General features: G+C 49.0%; 1 protein-coding gene across 1 annotated transcript in view; it reads left to right on the top strand.

Annotated features, from left to right (window-relative positions):
- The window catches only part of Prkd2 (protein kinase D2), a 28,212-nt gene extending 15,268 nt beyond the window's left edge, over positions 1-12,944 (top strand). Inside the window, exons 16-19 of the mRNA XM_021166159.2 lie at positions 6,149-6,247; positions 8,155-8,422; positions 12,065-12,150; positions 12,401-12,944. Coding sequence (XP_021021818.1) covers positions 6,149-6,247; positions 8,155-8,422; positions 12,065-12,150; positions 12,401-12,601 — 654 coding nt within the window. The 3' untranslated portion in view covers positions 12,602-12,944. The remainder of the gene's footprint in view (positions 1-6,148; positions 6,248-8,154; positions 8,423-12,064; positions 12,151-12,400) is intronic.
- Positions 12,945-17,964: the final 5,020 nt, after the last annotated feature.

The following is a 17,964-nucleotide window of genomic DNA, read 5'->3' as shown; positions in this document are numbered from 1 at the left end:
TGGCTCCCCCTGGCGGAGGCGTGGAGAAAAGGCTGGTGCCCTAGGCACTCAAGAGGGCAAATTAGAGAAATAGATGGAAATCTCATTAATAACATTAAAAAATAAACAATAGGCCGGGCGGGGAGGCGCCCGCCTTTAATCCCAGCACTTGGGAGGCAGAGGCAGGCAGATTTCTGAGTTCGAGGCCAGCCTGGTGTACAAAGTGAGTTCCAGGACAGCCAGGGCTACACAGAGAAACCCTATCTCAAAAAATCGAAAAGAAAAGAAAAAAAAAGAAATAAACAATTGCGGGGCGTGGTGGCGCACGCCTTTAATCCCAGCACTCGGGAGGCAGAGGCAGGCGGATTTCTGAGTTCGAGGCCAGCCTGGTCTACAAAGTGAGTGCCAGGACAGCCAGGGCTACACAGAGAAACCCTGTCTCGAAAAACCAAAAAAAAAAATAAATAAATAAATAAATAAATAAACAATAGCGGGACAAGAACCGGGTGTGGTGGTGCATGCCTAGCTTTTGGGAGGCAAAGGCAGTGGATCTCTGTGAGTTCAAGGCCAGCCTGGTGTATGTAGTGAGTTTCAGGAGAGACAGGGCTACATTATGAGGCCCATTTCAAAGAAGAAGGAGGAAAAAGAAAAGAAAAGGCAAAAGAAAAGAAAAGGATAGCCGGGCGTGGTGGCGCACGCCTTTAATCCCAGCACTTGGGAGGCAGAGGCAGGTGGATTTCTGAGTTCGAGGCCAGCCTGGTCTACAAAGTGAGTTCCAGGACAGCCAGGGCTATACAGAGAAACCCTGTCTCGAAAAAACCAAAAAAAAAAAAAAAAAAAAAAAAGAAAAGAAAAGGATAACTGGGGCTTAGTAAATACTGTGACATTATTATCACAGTCTCTGTGTGTTAGCCCTGCTCACCATCCAAGGCGGATGGCTATCTTTGTCACCACCGTGTCTCCTGTCTCCAGTACTTCCCAGCCTGGGAAAAGCCTGGAGCCGATGTGGGGGAGCCTTGATCAAATAACCTAGTGAAGGACTGAGAGACTACTTCCCCTTTCATGGTAATGCCTAGTATTGGCCCTGGTTTAATAATCTTCCCGAGTGCTGGGATTAGAGGTGTCTACCACTACTCCTGGTTTCCTTGCCTTTTTTGAGAAAGGATCTTGTGGAGCTCAGGCTGGTCCGGAACAACTCACTATGTAGACGAATATGCCCTTAAACTTGGGATTCTCATGACTGTATTTCCTGAGTGCCAGGATTATGGACTTGTACCACCATGCCCAGTTAAAGCAGTGCTGGGATTCAAACCCAGGGCTTCCACAGAGAGAACAGAGCCGAATCCCCTGGTGTGTGGTGTCCTCCACCAAGCCCAGCTTCTTACTGGCTGTGAGATGCGGGACAGTTTGCATACACCTTTAGGCAGCTGACTCTTTGACTCCATTGGTAGAATCCTTGCCTGCCTAGGGTGCATCTAGCCTTGGGTAGGCGCTTCAGCACTGAATAAACTGGGCATGGTGGAACAGCCTGTTATGGGAGGCTGGAAGATCAGGACTTCAAGGCTGTCCTTGCCTATGTAGTGAATGTAAGGGCAGCCTGGGCTACGAGAGACCCTGTCTCAAAAACTAAAAAACAACTTTTATTGTCTAAAACCTTTTCTGTCTTTTTCCACCAACTGAGTGGGAAGATGCGTGTTTTCACACTTCTTACTAATGCTGGATAAAAATAATTACCAGCTCAGAAAAAAAAAATTTTTACAAGATTTATTAAATATACAGCTTTCTGCCTACATGTATGCCTGCAGGCCAAAAGAGGGCATCAGATCCTATTACAGATGGTTGTGAGCCACCCTGTGGTTGCTGGGAATTGAACTCAGGACCTCCTGAAGAGCAGGCAGTGCTCTTAACCCCTGAGCCATCTCTCCAGCCCCATGAACTTTTGTACTTATGGCCTTTTGTCTTTTTGAGACACAGGATCTAATGCACTCAATGCTGGCCTCATGTGTCCTGCATTATCCTTTCCGATGCTGGGGTCACAAGTGCCACACACTCAAGTTATTTGGTCTATATTTTATGTTAAATTTTGTACTTTTAAAAAAAACTAATGTTGAGACTGGTTCTCACTATGTAGACCAGGCTTCCCTGGAACTCATGGAGATCCGTTTGCCTCAGCCTCCCAAGTTTTGGGATTAAAGACATGTGAGATTTATTATTTTCTATGTGTATGAGTATTTACCTTAATGCATGAAGATGAACTGCGTGTGGTATATGCAATACCAGTGGACGCCAGAAGAGGGCATCAGTTTTCCCTCGGAACTGGAGTTGTGAAGCACCTTGTATTGTATTGTAATTGTATTGGGAATTTCACCCTGGATCTTCGGAAGAGCAGATAGTAGTCTTAACTATTGAACTGTCTCTCCAGCCCTTGTTTTGGGGTTGGTGTTTGTTAGTTTGGTTTGGTTTGGTTTGGTTTGGTTTGGTTTGGTTTGGTTTGGTTTTGGACACAAGGTCTTAATATGTATCCCTGGCTGGCCTGTAATTCTCTACTTAGACAAAGCTGGCCTCACACAGCAATGCCTCAGTCTACACCTTCAAACAACTGGGCTTGCAGACCTGGGTCACCAAGCATGCTTATTGCATTGCAAGTGCTCTTTATATATCACAGATGTGAGGTCACCTGTCCTTTATGCTAGTTAGTATTATATTATATTTACTGTGTGAATTTCTGTATGTAAGTGTATGCTGAGTGCCACAGCCCATGTATGGAGCTCGTAGGACAACTTGTGGGAGTTGATTCTTCCTTCCCACTGTGTAGGTCCCAGGAATTGAAGTCAGGCTTGCTGGCCAGAGTCCCTTTTTTTTTTTTTAATTAATTTATTTATTTATTTTTGCTGGCCAGAGTCTTTACCCACTGAGCCATCTCTGCAGGCTTCTTCCATCCTTTTTTATTCCAATATTTGTTTTCAGCTTGCCTTCCTTGCTTTCTTTTGTTCTTCTTATCTTTGTTGTTGTTGTTGTTTGAGACCTGGTCTTCTATAGCCTAGGCTGGCCTTGACCTTGCCATCTAGTCAAGAGGACCATGAATGCCCTAATCTGCCTACCACTACTTCCCCAGTGTTAAGATGGAACATTTCTGTGCATGCTAGCTAGGCCATCGCTCCACCCTGGCTTTCATTCTCCGTAGAATTTTAACCTCTGCGGTGTTGGACATTCCCTGGTGTGGTCTGAGTTTCAGTCCTCCCTGGAGAGGCTTCCCGTCCCTGCCCCTCCCCCCCGCCCCCCCCACCCCCCCCCCCCACACACAGCCGGGACTCTGCTCACTCTGGGGTGTTTCTGTTGGCTGCAAGGCATGCCTGCTGTACTTTGCTGCCGCTGCTCTGACCCCTTCCAACCCCCAGCAATATGCCTGGATTTGCCGGGCATGCTGGGAGATGGGACAGGGGTCCCCTGAGGTAGCTACATCCTGACTGCATGGAAGAGGGAAAGCTGAGTACTTTTAGCAACCAAAGCAGTTTCTTTCTCTGGTCTTCCATTTCATCCTGCTCCTCCCTCTCTCCCTCTCTCTCTCTCTCTCTCTCTCTCTCTCTCTCTCCTTCCTCTCTTTTCTCTCTCTCTGCAGATTTTTTCTGTCCTCTGGGCTCTTGCCTGCTCCACCTCTAAGTACTGGACCCAGTTCTTTGCCTCAGGAACTTTAGTCCTCACCAACTACCCTTCCAGGTAGGTACCATTAAGTCCTGTGCTCAAAAGGCCATGGTAACACAGGCGTGTAACCCTAGCACCCAGGAGGAAGATGTACCGGGGTCAGTTCAAGGCTAGTTCAGCTTCATAATGACTTTAGGTCTAGCCTGGGATACATAAGACCCTATCTTAAAAATTAAACAACAGAAAGCAGGCATGGCGCTATATTATATGCTTTTGACCCCAGCACTCAGGAGAAAGGCAGATGGGTCCCAGTGAATTTGAGGCCAGTCTGGTCTACATAGTGAGTTCCTGGTCAACCAGGAATACATAGAGAGACAGTGTCTCAAAAAAACAAAATGAAATAAAAATGTATAAAATTAAAACAAAGTTTCTAGATAGCATGAGCTAGGGTAAAACCCTGTCTCATAAAACCAAGGGAGGGTCTTGGGATATAGCTCAGTTGGTTGCCTAACATGCACGAAGCCCTGGGTTCAGTCCCTGGCACAACAAAAACTAGGAATCATGGCACATGCCTGCCAGCACTGGGGAAGTGGAGGCAAGGGAATCAGGAGTTCAAGGTCATTTTGAGCACCACAAAGTCAGCCCAGTCTTTGAATTTGAAACCTTATGTAAATAGGTAGCTAAATAAATATCATAGAACCATTATCGCTCCCATTTTACAGAATAACAAACTGAGACTTAAAGATGCAACAATTTGCCTAAATCCACTTTAGTAAATATGGATTCAGGTTTTCTGCTTGAGCAAGTAGCTGCTTTGTGACCTCTCGACCAGTGGTTCTTTTTTTAAAGATTTATTTATTATACGTAAGTGCACTGTAGCTATCTTCAGACACTCCACAAGGGCATCAGATCTTGTTACGGATGGTTGTGAGCCACCATGTGGTTGCTGGGATTTGAACTCTTCCTTTGGAAGAGCAGTCAGTGCTCTTAACCACTGAGCCATCTCTCCAGCTCCACCAGCGGTTCTTAAACTGTGCGTTGCAACCCCTTCCAGGGTCCAACAACCCTTTCCCAGGGGTCACATAACAGATATCCTGCATATCAGATATACAGTAGCATAAGTACAGTTGTGAAGTAGGAACAAAAATAATATTATGGTTGGGGGGGAGGGGAGTGTCACCACAACACGAGGAACTGTATTAAAGGGTCACAGCTGCTGCAGACAGAGCTGGATACATTTGATGCATTACCCATGACTTGCTTACATTGTTTATTGATGGTATCGTCTTCTATTTTAAGATTTATTTCTTTGGTTTTCTAAGACAGTGCACACTGTCTCTCCTGGGTGCTGGTGCTACATGTCTTTGATCCCAGCACTTGGGAGGTAATGGCAGACAGATCTTTGAGTTTGAGGCCAGCCTAGATGATAGAGCAAGTCCCCGGACAGCCAACTCCTCCACCTGTTCCGCCATCTTGCTAACAAAACAAATTTTGCTGTCATTGGTTATTGCTTTATTTTGATTTTGAGATGGGGGTCTTAAACTGTAGCTCTGCCTGTCATGGAACTCGCGTTGTAGACCAGACTAACCTCAGATTCACTGAAATCATGGAACTCCTCTGTAGAACAGACTAGCCTCAGAATCAATGAAATGGTGATTGGTGCATGTTGCGGCCTGCCCGCAGTCCACAACACAAACGGTTCAACTGAGAATGGCAGTTCGAGCTGAAAAGAGAGGAATCTAGACGGGGCGGAAGAATGAATGGAGCTAAGACAAGATCCTGATCAAAGCTCAATTTTACTATTTTCAGACACTCAGTTATAAAGGAAGGGGGAGGGAACCCAATTTCCCGCCAAGTAACTCAGGGTCCAGTAGCAGGACGAACACGTGTGTGCCTCCAGGCAGCAAAGGCAGGGTCCAGCAGTAGGCGTGGCAGGACGAATGAGCAGGTAGCTCCACCCTTGAGCAAGCAGGTTCCAGGCTGGGGGAAGGGAGGCCACAGGTGCACACCTTTAATCCCAGCACCCAGGGAGCAGAGGCAGGCAGATCTCTGAGTTCGAGGCCAGCCTGGTCTACAGAGTGAGTTCCAGGACAGCCAGGGCTACACAGAGAAACCCTGTCTCAAACAAAACTAAACAAAACAGAAAACAAAAACCCACCGAGGTCCCCCTGCCTCTGCCTTTCAAGTGCTGGGATTAAAGGCGTGTGCTATCACATCAGACCTAAAAATGGTTTTTAATTATACCACATGAAGGAAGTGTCTTGGGAGTCCCTGCTGTTTTAATAGCTCATTAGGGTTCCAAGCTCTGTCTTCCCACCCTCCCCACTGTAGCCCAGTCTTTCTAGAGTTCTATATCGAGCTCTTGAGAGTAAGTGGCTCTGCTGTTTTGGGATCCCTTCCTTAACGACTGCCTCACCTAGGTAACATCCTTAGGGATGCAGAGAAAGGCCTGGGTGGGCCTTGGAGGTGTGGACATCAGCTTGATCCTCCCCTTCCTTTCTCACTTGGCCCTGCCTCCTCTGCTCAGATCCTGGTGGCGCTGAGACACCTGCACTTCAAGAACATCGTCCACTGTGACTTGAAACCAGAGAATGTATTACTGGCATCAGCCGATCCGTTTCCTCAGGTTCGTTATGTCCCCTCCTAGACAAGGACAAGTCCCAACAGAAGGGGGGTGGAGAGTGACTAATGGTCTCGATGCAGGTGAGCTTCCCACCCTCGGTGACCCAGCTTCATAAGACAAGGGCTTGATCTCTCACCCAGACACATTCTGGGGCTACAAAGTTACTACATACTGGGCACCCTCTTCCTGCTGTTACATTTAAGATAGTTTTGTTGTGTCACTGGCTTTAGTGGCCCATAGTCTAGCTAAACAAAGGAAAAAAGACAAGAGGTACAAGAAATACATGCATCCCTTTCCTTCACTGAAGTAGTAGGGATAGTGGTCCACATCACTTCTCTCACATCTCATTGGTTTGTCTCACCTTCTAGGGATGGAACCTAGGGCCTTGCTTATGTACTTTACCACTGAGCCATGCCCCCAGCCTCTCACTGGGGGATTCTAGGCAGGGGCTCCACCACTGAGCCACCCCCCAGCCCCTCACTGGGGGATTCTAGGCAGGGGCTCTACCACTGAGCCACGCCCCCAGCCCCTCACTGGGGGATTCTAGGCAGGGGCTCTACCACTGAGCCACGCCCCCAGCCCCTCACTGGGGGATTCTAGGCAGGGGCTCTACCACTGAGCCACGCCCCCAGCCCCTCACTGGGGGATTCTAGGCAGGGGCTCTACCACTGGGCCACGCCCCCAGCCCCTCACTGGGGATTCTAGGCAGGGGCTCCACCACTGAGCCACGCCCCCAGCCCCTCACTGGGGGATTCTACACACGTACTCTACCATTAAGCTTTTAATTCTTTTTTTTTTTTTTTTTGGTTTTTCGAGACAGGGTTTCTCTGTATAGCCCTGGCTGTCCTGGAACTCACTTTGTAGACCAGGCTGGCCTCGAACTCAGAAATCCGCCTGCCTCTGCCTCCCGAGTGCTGGGATTAAAGGCGTGCGCCACCACGCCCAGCTCCTAAGCTTTTAATTCTTATTGGTGGCAAAGTCGCAATGGTTCTTTGTTGGAACCTATCTCGTGCTCAGGTTTTCTTTACTTTTCTTAATCTGTATTTGTTCTGCATTAAAAACTAAATAAATCTGCCAAGCACATGCATTTAATCCCAGTACCCGGGAGGCAGAGGCAGGCGGATCTCTGTGAGTTTGAGGCCAGCCCAGTCTACAGAGAGAGTTCTAGGACAACCAGGGCTACACAGAGAAACCCTGTATCAAAAGCAAAAGAAAACAAAGCTAACAGATAGATAGATAGATAGATAGATAGATAGATAGATAGATAGATAGATAGAATCACTCTGGCTAACCTTGAACTGTCTATTGTCTGGGCTAGCCTTGTATTTGTGATCCTAGCTCAGCCTCCCCAGTAGCTGAGATCAAATACCTGCACCAGCAGGCCCTGCATACCTGGTCCTCTTTAATCCCCAGAAAGTCTTAGACGTTAACCCATCCCCTGTGTGGTGGAATCAAAGTCCTTGTTGGAAATCTTGGGCCCATTCTGACTGGGCAGACTTCTAGAATGTTGACTCTGTCCCCCCCTTCCAGTCCATAATCCTCCTGTCCTGTAGGGACCATTAACAAAGGGCGAGGTGCAGACTGTAACCCATCTTAGGAGGCAGACAGTTGGCTATAGAGAGCATTTAATAGTCTTCATACTGGACCCAGTCCAGGAACTGCATGCGGATTAACTCACATCATCCTTATAACAGCCCTTTGAGACAGGTGTTAGAGATGGGGAAACTGAGGTACAGAGAGGGGAAGCCACTCACCCAAGACTACACCGCTAGGGAGTGGCAAATCCTCGATTTGAACCATCATTCAAGTATTGTTTGGAATACTGAGGTGGTGTTGGTGTGGACGCACAGTGGCAAGCAGGGGAAGGTGGCGTCATCATCCCGCACAACCTTCCCGTGTCACCATTGCAGGTGAAGCTATGTGACTTTGGCTTCGCTCGCATCATCGGCGAGAAGTCCTTCCGGCGCTCAGTGGTGGGCACGCCTGCCTACCTGGCACCCGAGGTGCTGCTCAACCAGGGTTACAACCGCTCGCTGGACATGTGGTCCGTGGGTGTGATCATGTACGTGAGCCTTAGTGGCACGTTCCCCTTCAATGAGGACGAGGACATCAATGACCAGATACAGAACGCGGCCTTTATGTACCCGGCCAGCCCCTGGAGCCACATCTCATCTGGAGGTGAGCCACTGTGGACAGACCAGGAGGCAAGAGGGTGGGGAAGAAGCCAGGCCGCAGATTCATGGATTAATAAGTGTGGGGACAGAACAGTGGGCAGGAGAGTAGAGCATGGCAAGGCCACACCTGGTAGGTGAGGCTGTAAGGGATTGGGCAAAGCTGGGCCTGGGTGGGCGGGACTATGAAGGGTGGGTGTGGACCCGGGTCAAAGTGGGTGGGGCTGAAAGAGAAGGGGAGTCAAAGAGGCTGGGCTGTGGGAGTGGGTAGACCGAAGGTTAACCCTACAGGGTCTGGTAGGTAGACCCTGGTACCCAGGGGTGTCATGGTGGCTTAACACTCTAGGACACGTCAGAACCAGGGTAGACTCTTTCTTTTTCTTTTTCTTTTTAATTTTGTTTTGTGCTTATTTTATTTCGTGTGTATGGGTATTTTGTCTGCATGTATGTATGTGCACCATGTGCTCCTGAAGGCCAGAAAAGTATCCGATCTCCTGGAACTAAAATTACAGGCAGTTGTGAGCCTCCGTGTAGGTGCTGGGAACTTAACCCAAATCCTTTGGAAGAGCAGCCAGTGCTCTTAACCACTGGCCATCTCTCCAGTTCCAGGTCAGCTGTTCCATCTGTCTTCCTTCCTTCCTTTATTTTATTTTATGTGTGTCAGTGTTTTGCCTGCCCTGCATGTATACATGTGTGCCTGGTGACAGAGGAGGTCAGAAAAGGGCATTAGATCCCTTACAACTGGTTTTTACTAGTTATGGTTGTGAGCCACCATGTGTGTGCTGGGACTTGAACCCATATCCTCAGCAAGAGCAGAAAATGGTATTTAGGGGGCTGGTGAGATGGCTCAGTGGGTAAGAGCACCCGACTGCTCTCCTGAAGGTCCAGAGTTCAAATCCCAGCAACCACATGGTGGCTCACAACCATCCATAACGAGATCTGGCCCCCTCTTCTGGAGTGTCTGAAGACAGCTACAGTGTACTTACATATAATAAATAAATAAATCTTTAAAAAAAAAAAAGAAAATGGTATTTATTTATTTGATTGTTTATTTATTTATTTATTTATTTATTTATTTATTTATATAAGTACACTGTAGCTGTCTTCAGACACACCAGAAGAGCATGACAGATCCCACTACAGATGGTTGTGAGCCACCATGTGGTTGCTGGGATTTGAACTCAGGACCTCTGGAAGAGCAGTCAGTGCTCTTAACCTGCTGAGCCATCTCTCCAGCCCCAAGTCTGGTCCTTGGTATTGTTTTTCTTTTGCAACAGTAAGACTTGAGCTTAGGGTCTGATGCATGATAGATAAGTTCTCTTTGACTAAGCTGTATCCCCAGCCCCTTTGTTGTGTTGTAGTTTGAGGCAGGGTCTCACTAGATTGCCCAGGCTGGCTTTGAACTCATCTTGTTGTTCAGTTAGGCACTGGACAGTAGCTGGGATGGCAGGCCTAGCTGAGACTCAAGTTTTAACCACGGTGTGTAGTTTGGAATTCCTGAGACAGGCACATGGGGCCTTGGAGATAGGATGCGACATGTCTGTGTAGGACCTGAGAGGAATGGGTCCAGAGGAAGCCAGAGCGGCCTGCATGGGGGTAGAGCCTCTCTAGAAGGGGCTGGAGCCTAACTCTGTGAACGGAGCAGAGGTGAGCCTGCAGCTTTAGAAATATGTCCAGAGAGAAGGCAGTTCAGTCTAGGGTGTAGCTATGGGGTGGTCCAGAAGAGAGGTGCTTTCTGGGGATCCAGGACCTGATGGAGATGGGAGGAAAACAGAGTCAGGGCTGGGCGGACAGTTTGATATTTTCATCAGAGGCTCAACAGTGGCCCTGGGTCTTAAGACAAGGATGTCACCTGGTGACTTGTCCTGGGAGATTGGGGTCAGGTGTGGGGTGGTCCTGTGAGAGGCTGAGTTGGGGCGGTCTTGTTTGATTTGTTTTGTTTGCCTGGCTTTGGATGCTGTAGCTGAGGATGCGCTTGTACTTCTGATCTCTGCCTTCACTTCCCAAATGCTGGGGTTACAGGCTGATACGAGCAAGCCTGGTATTGTTTCCTGAATACAATGTAACAGCTTTTCACTAACATTTCCACTGTGTTAACATAGGAAGTCTATTGTGGGAGTATAGGGCAGTGGTAGAGCCTCTGTCCTGAGTTTCCAAGAAGGGGCTGCAGGCATGGCTCAGTACAAGAGCCCCTGTCTAGAACCCCACAGTGAGGGGCTGGGGGTGTAGCTCAGTGGTAGAGCTTCTTGTCTTAGGATCTTCCAGTGAGGGGTTGGGGAAGGTGGCTCAGTGTTGGAACACATGTCTAGAAAACTATCCTGAGAAGCTGAGGCCTGGTCAATGGTAGTAGTCTTGGTGTCATGGTGGCTTGAGACTCTAGGAGAAGTACAGAACCAGGGTACTAGGTTCCCTCTATAGCCATGTAACAAGAACACCATTATAAATTATCTAAAGCCAGACAGTGGTGGCGCAAACCTTTGATCCCAAGATCTTGAGAGGCAAAGGCCGGTGGGATTTCTGAGTTTGAGGCCAGCCTGGTCTACAGAGTGAGTTCCAGGACAGCCAGGGCTATACAGAGAAACCCTATCAGGAAAAACTAACTAAAGAACTAACTAAATAAATAAATAAATAAACTATCTAGAAATGGTTCAGAACAAGCGGGGGGACTATGTGTGGCCATATGCACTCTGCTGTCTTCTATACAGGACTTGCATCTATGGAGTTTGGTATCCATGGAATCCCTGCAGACCTTGCCCCTAGGCTAGCACAGGCCCACATAGTGACGCTCTGTCCCTCAACATGTGCTGCCATTGACAAAGCCTCAGCGGGGCTTTGGCTTGAACGCCTGGTGCTAAGTAACCGTCCCGGCTTCCTTCTCTGGGTCTCCTGCAGGCAGCAGTGGCTTCAGAGTGTGGCCTTTTTGTCAACATGGCACATCACTGTTAGCTCCCTCCTGATCAGAGTAATGTCATATTCCATTTGAAATAAATGTGTTTTCACCCAAAAAGGTATACTGTTCAAAGCTGGAGGTAGAAGGGCTGGACAGATGTCTCAGGTGCTATGACAGCTTGCAGCTCTTTCAGAGGATAAGGGATAGGTTCCCAGCATCTGTGTCTGGGAGCTCATAAGCATCTGTAACTTTAGCACCAGGGATTCCAATACTTGCTTCTAGCCTAAGAGGATACCTCCATTCACATGCACGCACACAAATAAAAATATTTTGTTTGTTTTCATACAGTGTCTTATTATGTAACCTTGACTGTCCTTGAACTCTCAGAAACCCATATGCTTCTTGAGTGCTGGGATTAAATATAGGCTTTTTCTACCACAGTCAATCCAAAATTAAATAATATATTTTTTAAAATTAGAGCTGATCATACCACCACATACTTAAAAACCCCAGTAATTGCCAGGCGTAGTCTAGGCTGGCTTTGAACTCCTGATCTTCCAGCTTCCGCCTCCCAGGTACTGGAATTACCAGTGCTGCCACCATGAGTAGCAAGATTTGCAATTTAATGAGAAAAGCAAGCATAGAGTTTGGTACCCTGGGCCAGTGCTAGAGGTTTGCCTTTGTGGCAGTCAGGATGGGGTGACCTTCTGGAAGAGACCGCCTATCCATCAGAGCTTCATCTGTCTCCTTCCCCCACAGCCATCGACCTCATCAACAACCTGTTGCAGGTGAAGATGCGCAAGCGCTACAGCGTGGACAAGTCTCTCAGCCACCCATGGTTACAGGTGACGTAGGGAGGGGGCCTAGAGGAGGCGGCAGAGCTAGGTCTCTAATTGGCTGGGTGAGTGGGAACGTTATTGACTCGCCTGTTGCTGTGCTGTGGTTGGGGATGGGGCTACACCGCTATTGGCTGAGCAGGTTGTGGGGTGTGGTGCTTTGCCATCATTGGTCCTAGCAGAATCCAGGCTGTTGCTGAGATTGCTGTATTCTGCCCAGCTTGTGGTCCCAAAGCTAACCCAGTTTTTCCCGGCTCAGGAGTACCAGACGTGGCTTGACCTCCGAGAGCTAGAGAGAAAGATGGGCGAGCGATATATCACCCACGAGAGCGACGACGCACGCTGGGAGCAGTTTGTGGCAGAGCGCCATGGGACGCCTGCAGAAGGGGACCTGGGTGGCGCCTGTCTGCCGCAGGACCACGAGATGCAGGGGCTGGCTGAGCGCATCAGCATCCTCTGAGGCCAGTGTTCCCCCTGGGCAGCTTGCTTTCTTTGGAGTCCTGCACATCATCCCCAAAATGAACTCTTGTAGAGGAAGCAGCTTCCTGCGCAGACTGGAGGGGCCAAGGGAAATAGACTCTTCCCAGGGCCATGATCTTAGTCCCTGATGCCCCAACCTTGGAGCGATAAGGCAGGAGAGTTGACTCTGGGGGTAAAGGCGCTTGCAACCAAGCCTAACAGCTTGAGTTTGATTCCTGGGATGAACCGGTTTGGAGAATTGACTCCTTCCGTTTGTCTCCTGACCACCATAAGTGCCCACACAAACACAGGCAATAAAATGTATTTTTTCTTTTTATAACAAATGAAGCACCCACTGGCCATGGTGATAATATAATCCCAGCACTTGGAGAGGCTGAGGAAGGAGGGTCGATTTAAGTTCAAGGTCAGCCAAGGCTGCTGAATCTACCAAAAAAAAAAAAAAAAAAGACAAGACTTTTTCTGAGCTGGGAAATTCCAGCGCTTGGGAGGTGGAATCAGAAGAGCCAGGTGTTCAAGGTACTTAGGTACGCGGTGAGTTCCAGGCCAGTCTGGGCTGTTAAGACCCTGTCGCAAAAACAAAGTAGGGGCTGCAGAAGGCAGGGAAGATGGGCGAGGGTGGAAGGGGAAGAGTTTATGGAGGATTTCATGGAGAAGAATATAAGGAAGGGATAAAGTGCCTGTAGCCTAGAGTGCACAGCTTTAATCCCAACCCTGATCACTTCGAGTGCTGGAGGATGAGAGGGAGGGGGAGAAGGGGAAAGGAAGGAAAGGGGAGGGGAGGGAGAAGAGAAAGGGAGGAGGGAGGAGGGCTGAAGAAGCACCATGACAGATGAGCGGGTACAGTTCTCAAGATGGAGAATCTTAAGTCCTAAATGCATTTAAGGGGCAGTGGATAGCCCTTACCTACAACCCACCAGTGAGGGGCTGGGGGTGGCTACTGGATATTTGTCTAGTATGCCAGGGTCACTGACCCAACATCTCATACTATGAAAAGAAGAGCAAGTTGGGTGTGTCGCACACCTGCAGTCATAGAACACTGCAGTTGTAGAAGCAGGAGGATTAGAAGACTGAGATTCACGGGCAGATGAGACGGCTCTGTGCTTGCAGAGGAAGTCGGAGCCAAGTTCAAGCCCCAACCCAGATGCCTTGGGGGCGAGAACAGACTCCAGGAAGTTGTCCTCTGACCTTCAGATCAGTATAGCACACACATGCCAGCCACCCCCTACTCCTACACACACACACACACACACACACACACACACACAGGCAAAAAAAAAAAAAAAAATTCAATGCCATCTTTAACTATATGCATTATTTTTAAATTATATTTTAAGACCAGTCTGGGATATATCTGCCATGCTTTTTTCCTCCCTCCTTCCCTTCCCCCCACCTCTGTTTTTCAGGGTCCTAGATGGAACTCACTCTGTAGACCAGGCTGGTCTCCAGTTCAGAGATCTGCCTGCCTCTGCCTTCCAAGTGCTGGGACTAAAGGTGTGCACCACCAGCCTCCTTTCAACACAATACTGAAAGGAGAGACAGCTCAAAAAATAAAGGTCCTACCACCAAGCCTGACAACCTGAGTTCTATCCCCAGAACCCACACTGAAAGGAGAAAACTGGCTCCCAAAGGTAGTCTCCTGAGCTCCACGTGAGCTTGGTGGCACATGCCTTTGCCCGCCGAGTCATCTCTCTAGCCCATAGGCATAGATAGGCAGGATGTCCAGAGCCTATCTAGCCAGCCTTGTCCAGGGATCCTCTGTCGTTGCTTTCCAAGGTGCTGAAGTTACGGGCGGGCTTCTGTGCACATCATTTACATTGGGGATCCAAGTACCAGTCCTGTGTTTGTGCAGCAAGTTCGTTTTTGTACCATGATGATGTCAAAAACTCCCCTTCCTCCTTTTCGTCCTTCCATTTGAGGTTCTGGGGATGGAGCCTAAGCCCTTACAAATACCAGGCAAGGCCCGTACCACTGAGAGCCACCTAGTACAGCCTGTGTGTGCACTCATAGAGACAAAAAGTCTATATCATGCCAGACAGTGGTGGCGCACACCTTTAATCCCAGCACTCAGGAGGCAGAGGCAGGTGGATCTCGGGAGTTCGAGGCCAGCCTGGTCTACAGAGTGAGTTCCAGGACAGCCAGGGCTACACAGAAAAAAACCCTATCTTGGAAGAAAATGAAAATGTCTCTATCATGATTGTTCCTCTGTTACCCTCTACCTTCCTTTTTATTGTATTTAATTTTGGGACAGGGTGTGTTCGGTGTCATGCCTGCAGAGGTCAGTTATCTCTGTCCGCCATGTGGACATGGGCACCAGGAACAGAACTCAGGTCCTTGGCATCAGCAGCATGATCGCCTTCCCACTGAAAGCCATCTTGCCGGCCTATCTGTCCACTTCGTTTTTGAAACAGGGTCTCTTGGTGACCCTCAAGCTCACTGACCGGCTGAACTGGCTGGCCATTAAGCTCCTCCTGCGTCCATTCCCCAGCACTAAAAAGACAATCGTGGAACCATTGCATTTGGCCTGTTGCATGGAGCCCAGGACTCTGAGTTCACTCATGTTTTCACAGCGAGCAATGGGCCTGTTGAGCTGCCTTCCCAGCCTGCGTGTTTTCTATTGCAATGGCTTCTTGACACACTGTGGGTGCTCCTTCACCCCTGCCCATTTCTGTCACTGTGCTCAGTGATTCGGGGTATGCGGTGGTGACCATGACACCTTGGGCCCTGCTACCATTGCATGGACATAGAAATGAGTCCTGGAGACAGTCCTGAGTAGGCAGGGAAGGGATGGAAATAGGGCAGCCTGAGGCAGTCTGAGCATGGGCAGGTGTGGCGAGGGGATCAGAGCATCGAAGCTTCCAGCTTTTCCTTCTTGGCCCTGAGGCTGTGGGGAAAGGATTTTTTTTTTTTTTTAATTTCAATTTGTTTTAGAGACTAAGTCTCTCTACCTAGCTCTGGCTGTCCTGGAGCTCACAGACCAGGCTAGCCTAGTACTCACTACCCACCTGCATTTGCCTCCTGACGGTTCCTGCCATCATGCTGTCCTTTCTAACTCTGGATCCCTGCCCAGTTCTCCAGTTGCTTGGTCACCCCGACTTTTAGCCCTCAACCCTCCAACAGCTGAGAGTAAACTGAGGCCTCATTTGCCATGACTGTTCATGTACTGGGGGCTGAAACTAGTAGGATTCTAGACAAAGCCTCAACTACTGCACCTCATCCCCAGTCTTTTGTTTGGTCTTGCCATGTAGTCCAGGCTAGCCTGGACCTGCAGATCTTCCTGCCTAATCACTTAGAGCACTAGAGTGGCAGACCTGAGCCACCACTCTTGGCACCATGAAAAAAAATTTTTTTTTTTTAATATTTTGAGACAGGGTTTCTCTGTGTAGCCCTGGCTGTCCTGGAACTCACTCTGTAGACCAGGCTGGCTTCGAACTCAGAAATCTGCCTGCTTCTGCCTCCCAAGTGCTGTGAGATTAAAGGTGTGTACCACCACTGCCCAGCAAGACTATTTTAGGGTGTGGTGTATGTGTGTGCTCACACACACAGAGTGCAGTTGCCTGAGGAGACCAGAAGAGGACAGTGGATCCCGTGATGCTGGAGTTACAGAGGATTGTGAGCCTCTTTTTCCCTCTGTGTGCCAGAAACTGAACCCAGGTTTTCTGGAAGAGCAACAGCACTCTTAAATCACTGAGCCATTTCTCCAGTGCTGGGATTACAGATATGACTCACCATGCCCAGGACTCAGTTCTTTATGAGTGGTAGAAGCTGTTACTCCAAAAAAAAAAAAAAAAAAATTAACAGGGTTATACGTGGTGACCCACTCCGTTAATACGAGCACTGGAGGAGGGGGAGTCAGATACAACCCAGAGGAGGTCTGAAAGTAACAAGCCAGTCTGGTCTACATAGTTACAAATCAGCCAGGGTTACTTAGTGAAACCCTCAAAAAGCAAAACAAAACATAATTATGCTGTTAAACGTTCAGAATAACTTTTTTTTAGATGTAGATGAAGAGCACAGAGAGACCAAATTCGATTCCTAGTGTTACTCTGCCTTAAAGTGGCATAGACTCACCACATCAAAGTTGGTTATTGCCAGACGACCATAAAACATTATAAAAGACAGTTTCACATTATATTTTTCTTTCAATAACAGGCTGTCATAGTTAGCCCAGATTGGCCTCGAACTCACCGCGATTCTACGGCCCCATCCTCCCTTCCAGATCTCAGCTTTTAAGGAGTCAAAGGTCCGTCTGAGAAATGGGCTATTTCACAAACGTTGCCGACACACCGGGTGTAGTGACACATGCTGGCCGCGTGAGGGGGCGCTAGCCCTGCTTGCCCAGTGAGAAGAGGCAGAATGCAGCCTTGGAAAGCAGGCAGGCTCAGATTTAGAACTCCAGAACGTTGAGAACAGAGCATCTCAGAAGACTGAGAACAAAGCCTCTTAGAACCGTGAACAAAGGCCCCTGCGAGCTCAGACTGGTGGAACTCAGCTCCACCGCACCTGGAAGACAAAAAAGACCTCAGATTCTCTTCTGGTCAAAGCATAGAATATTTCACCCAGGGTCTTGTAATTCCGTAAGTGTGCTGTTTTGATGAGACAGAAACTCGCTGTGTAATCCAAACTAGCTTGAAATTCACTATGTAGTTTAGGCTGGCCTTGAACTCTCAATTCTCCTTCTGGTTCAGCCTCCCCTATGATGGAATTACAGAGCCGGTTTGAACGGGTCCTGCTTAAAAGCGTAATCAAACCGTAAGATGTTCAATCCGCTTTACTTCTGAGGGTCTGGGAAAGCTGCCTGGAAGAGGAGGCGTGATCCGGACCCAATCATCACTGATGATCCTTCTGCGCAGACTCAGAAGCTGAAAGTTCGGGAGGGGCGGCAAGAGCAGCTGCGGAGCTGTCACGTGGATCCAGTCCCTATTTATAGACCACCCTTCCCTGGACCTGGAGAGCCCAATGGCAGCCAGCGCTCGCCCGCAAGGGGGCGGAACCAGCTCCAGAACCAAGCGACTAGCACCAATGGAATTGGAGCAAGGGCGGGCTTGTTTCATTGTGATTATAAAGAAGGCGTGGCCACAGCCCCAGGGTCGCCGCCTAAAGGGGCGTGGCGAGTCTGATACCCCCGTAGGTAGTCCTGGGCATGCGTTAATAAGGAACAACGGGGCGGGGCGGATCCTTCCGTCACGGAAGGCAACAACCAATAGTAGGTCGTTGTCGTGCCATCGGGGGCGTGGTCATGTAGATGAGGCGCGGGTGGGCGGCCCAATGGGCGGGCGCCTATGCAGATGAGACGGTGACAGCCCGGCCAGCGGGCGGGCGGGCTGCTGGGGCGGGGAGGTGGGA

Source organism: Mus caroli, unplaced genomic scaffold, assembly GCF_978045245.1.
Source record: "Mus caroli unplaced genomic scaffold, Mus_caroli_1 scaffold_8, whole genome shotgun sequence".
Classification (NCBI taxonomy): Eukaryota; Metazoa; Chordata; class Mammalia; order Rodentia; family Muridae; genus Mus; species Mus caroli.
This window is presented reverse-complemented; position numbering and strand designations above follow the sequence as displayed.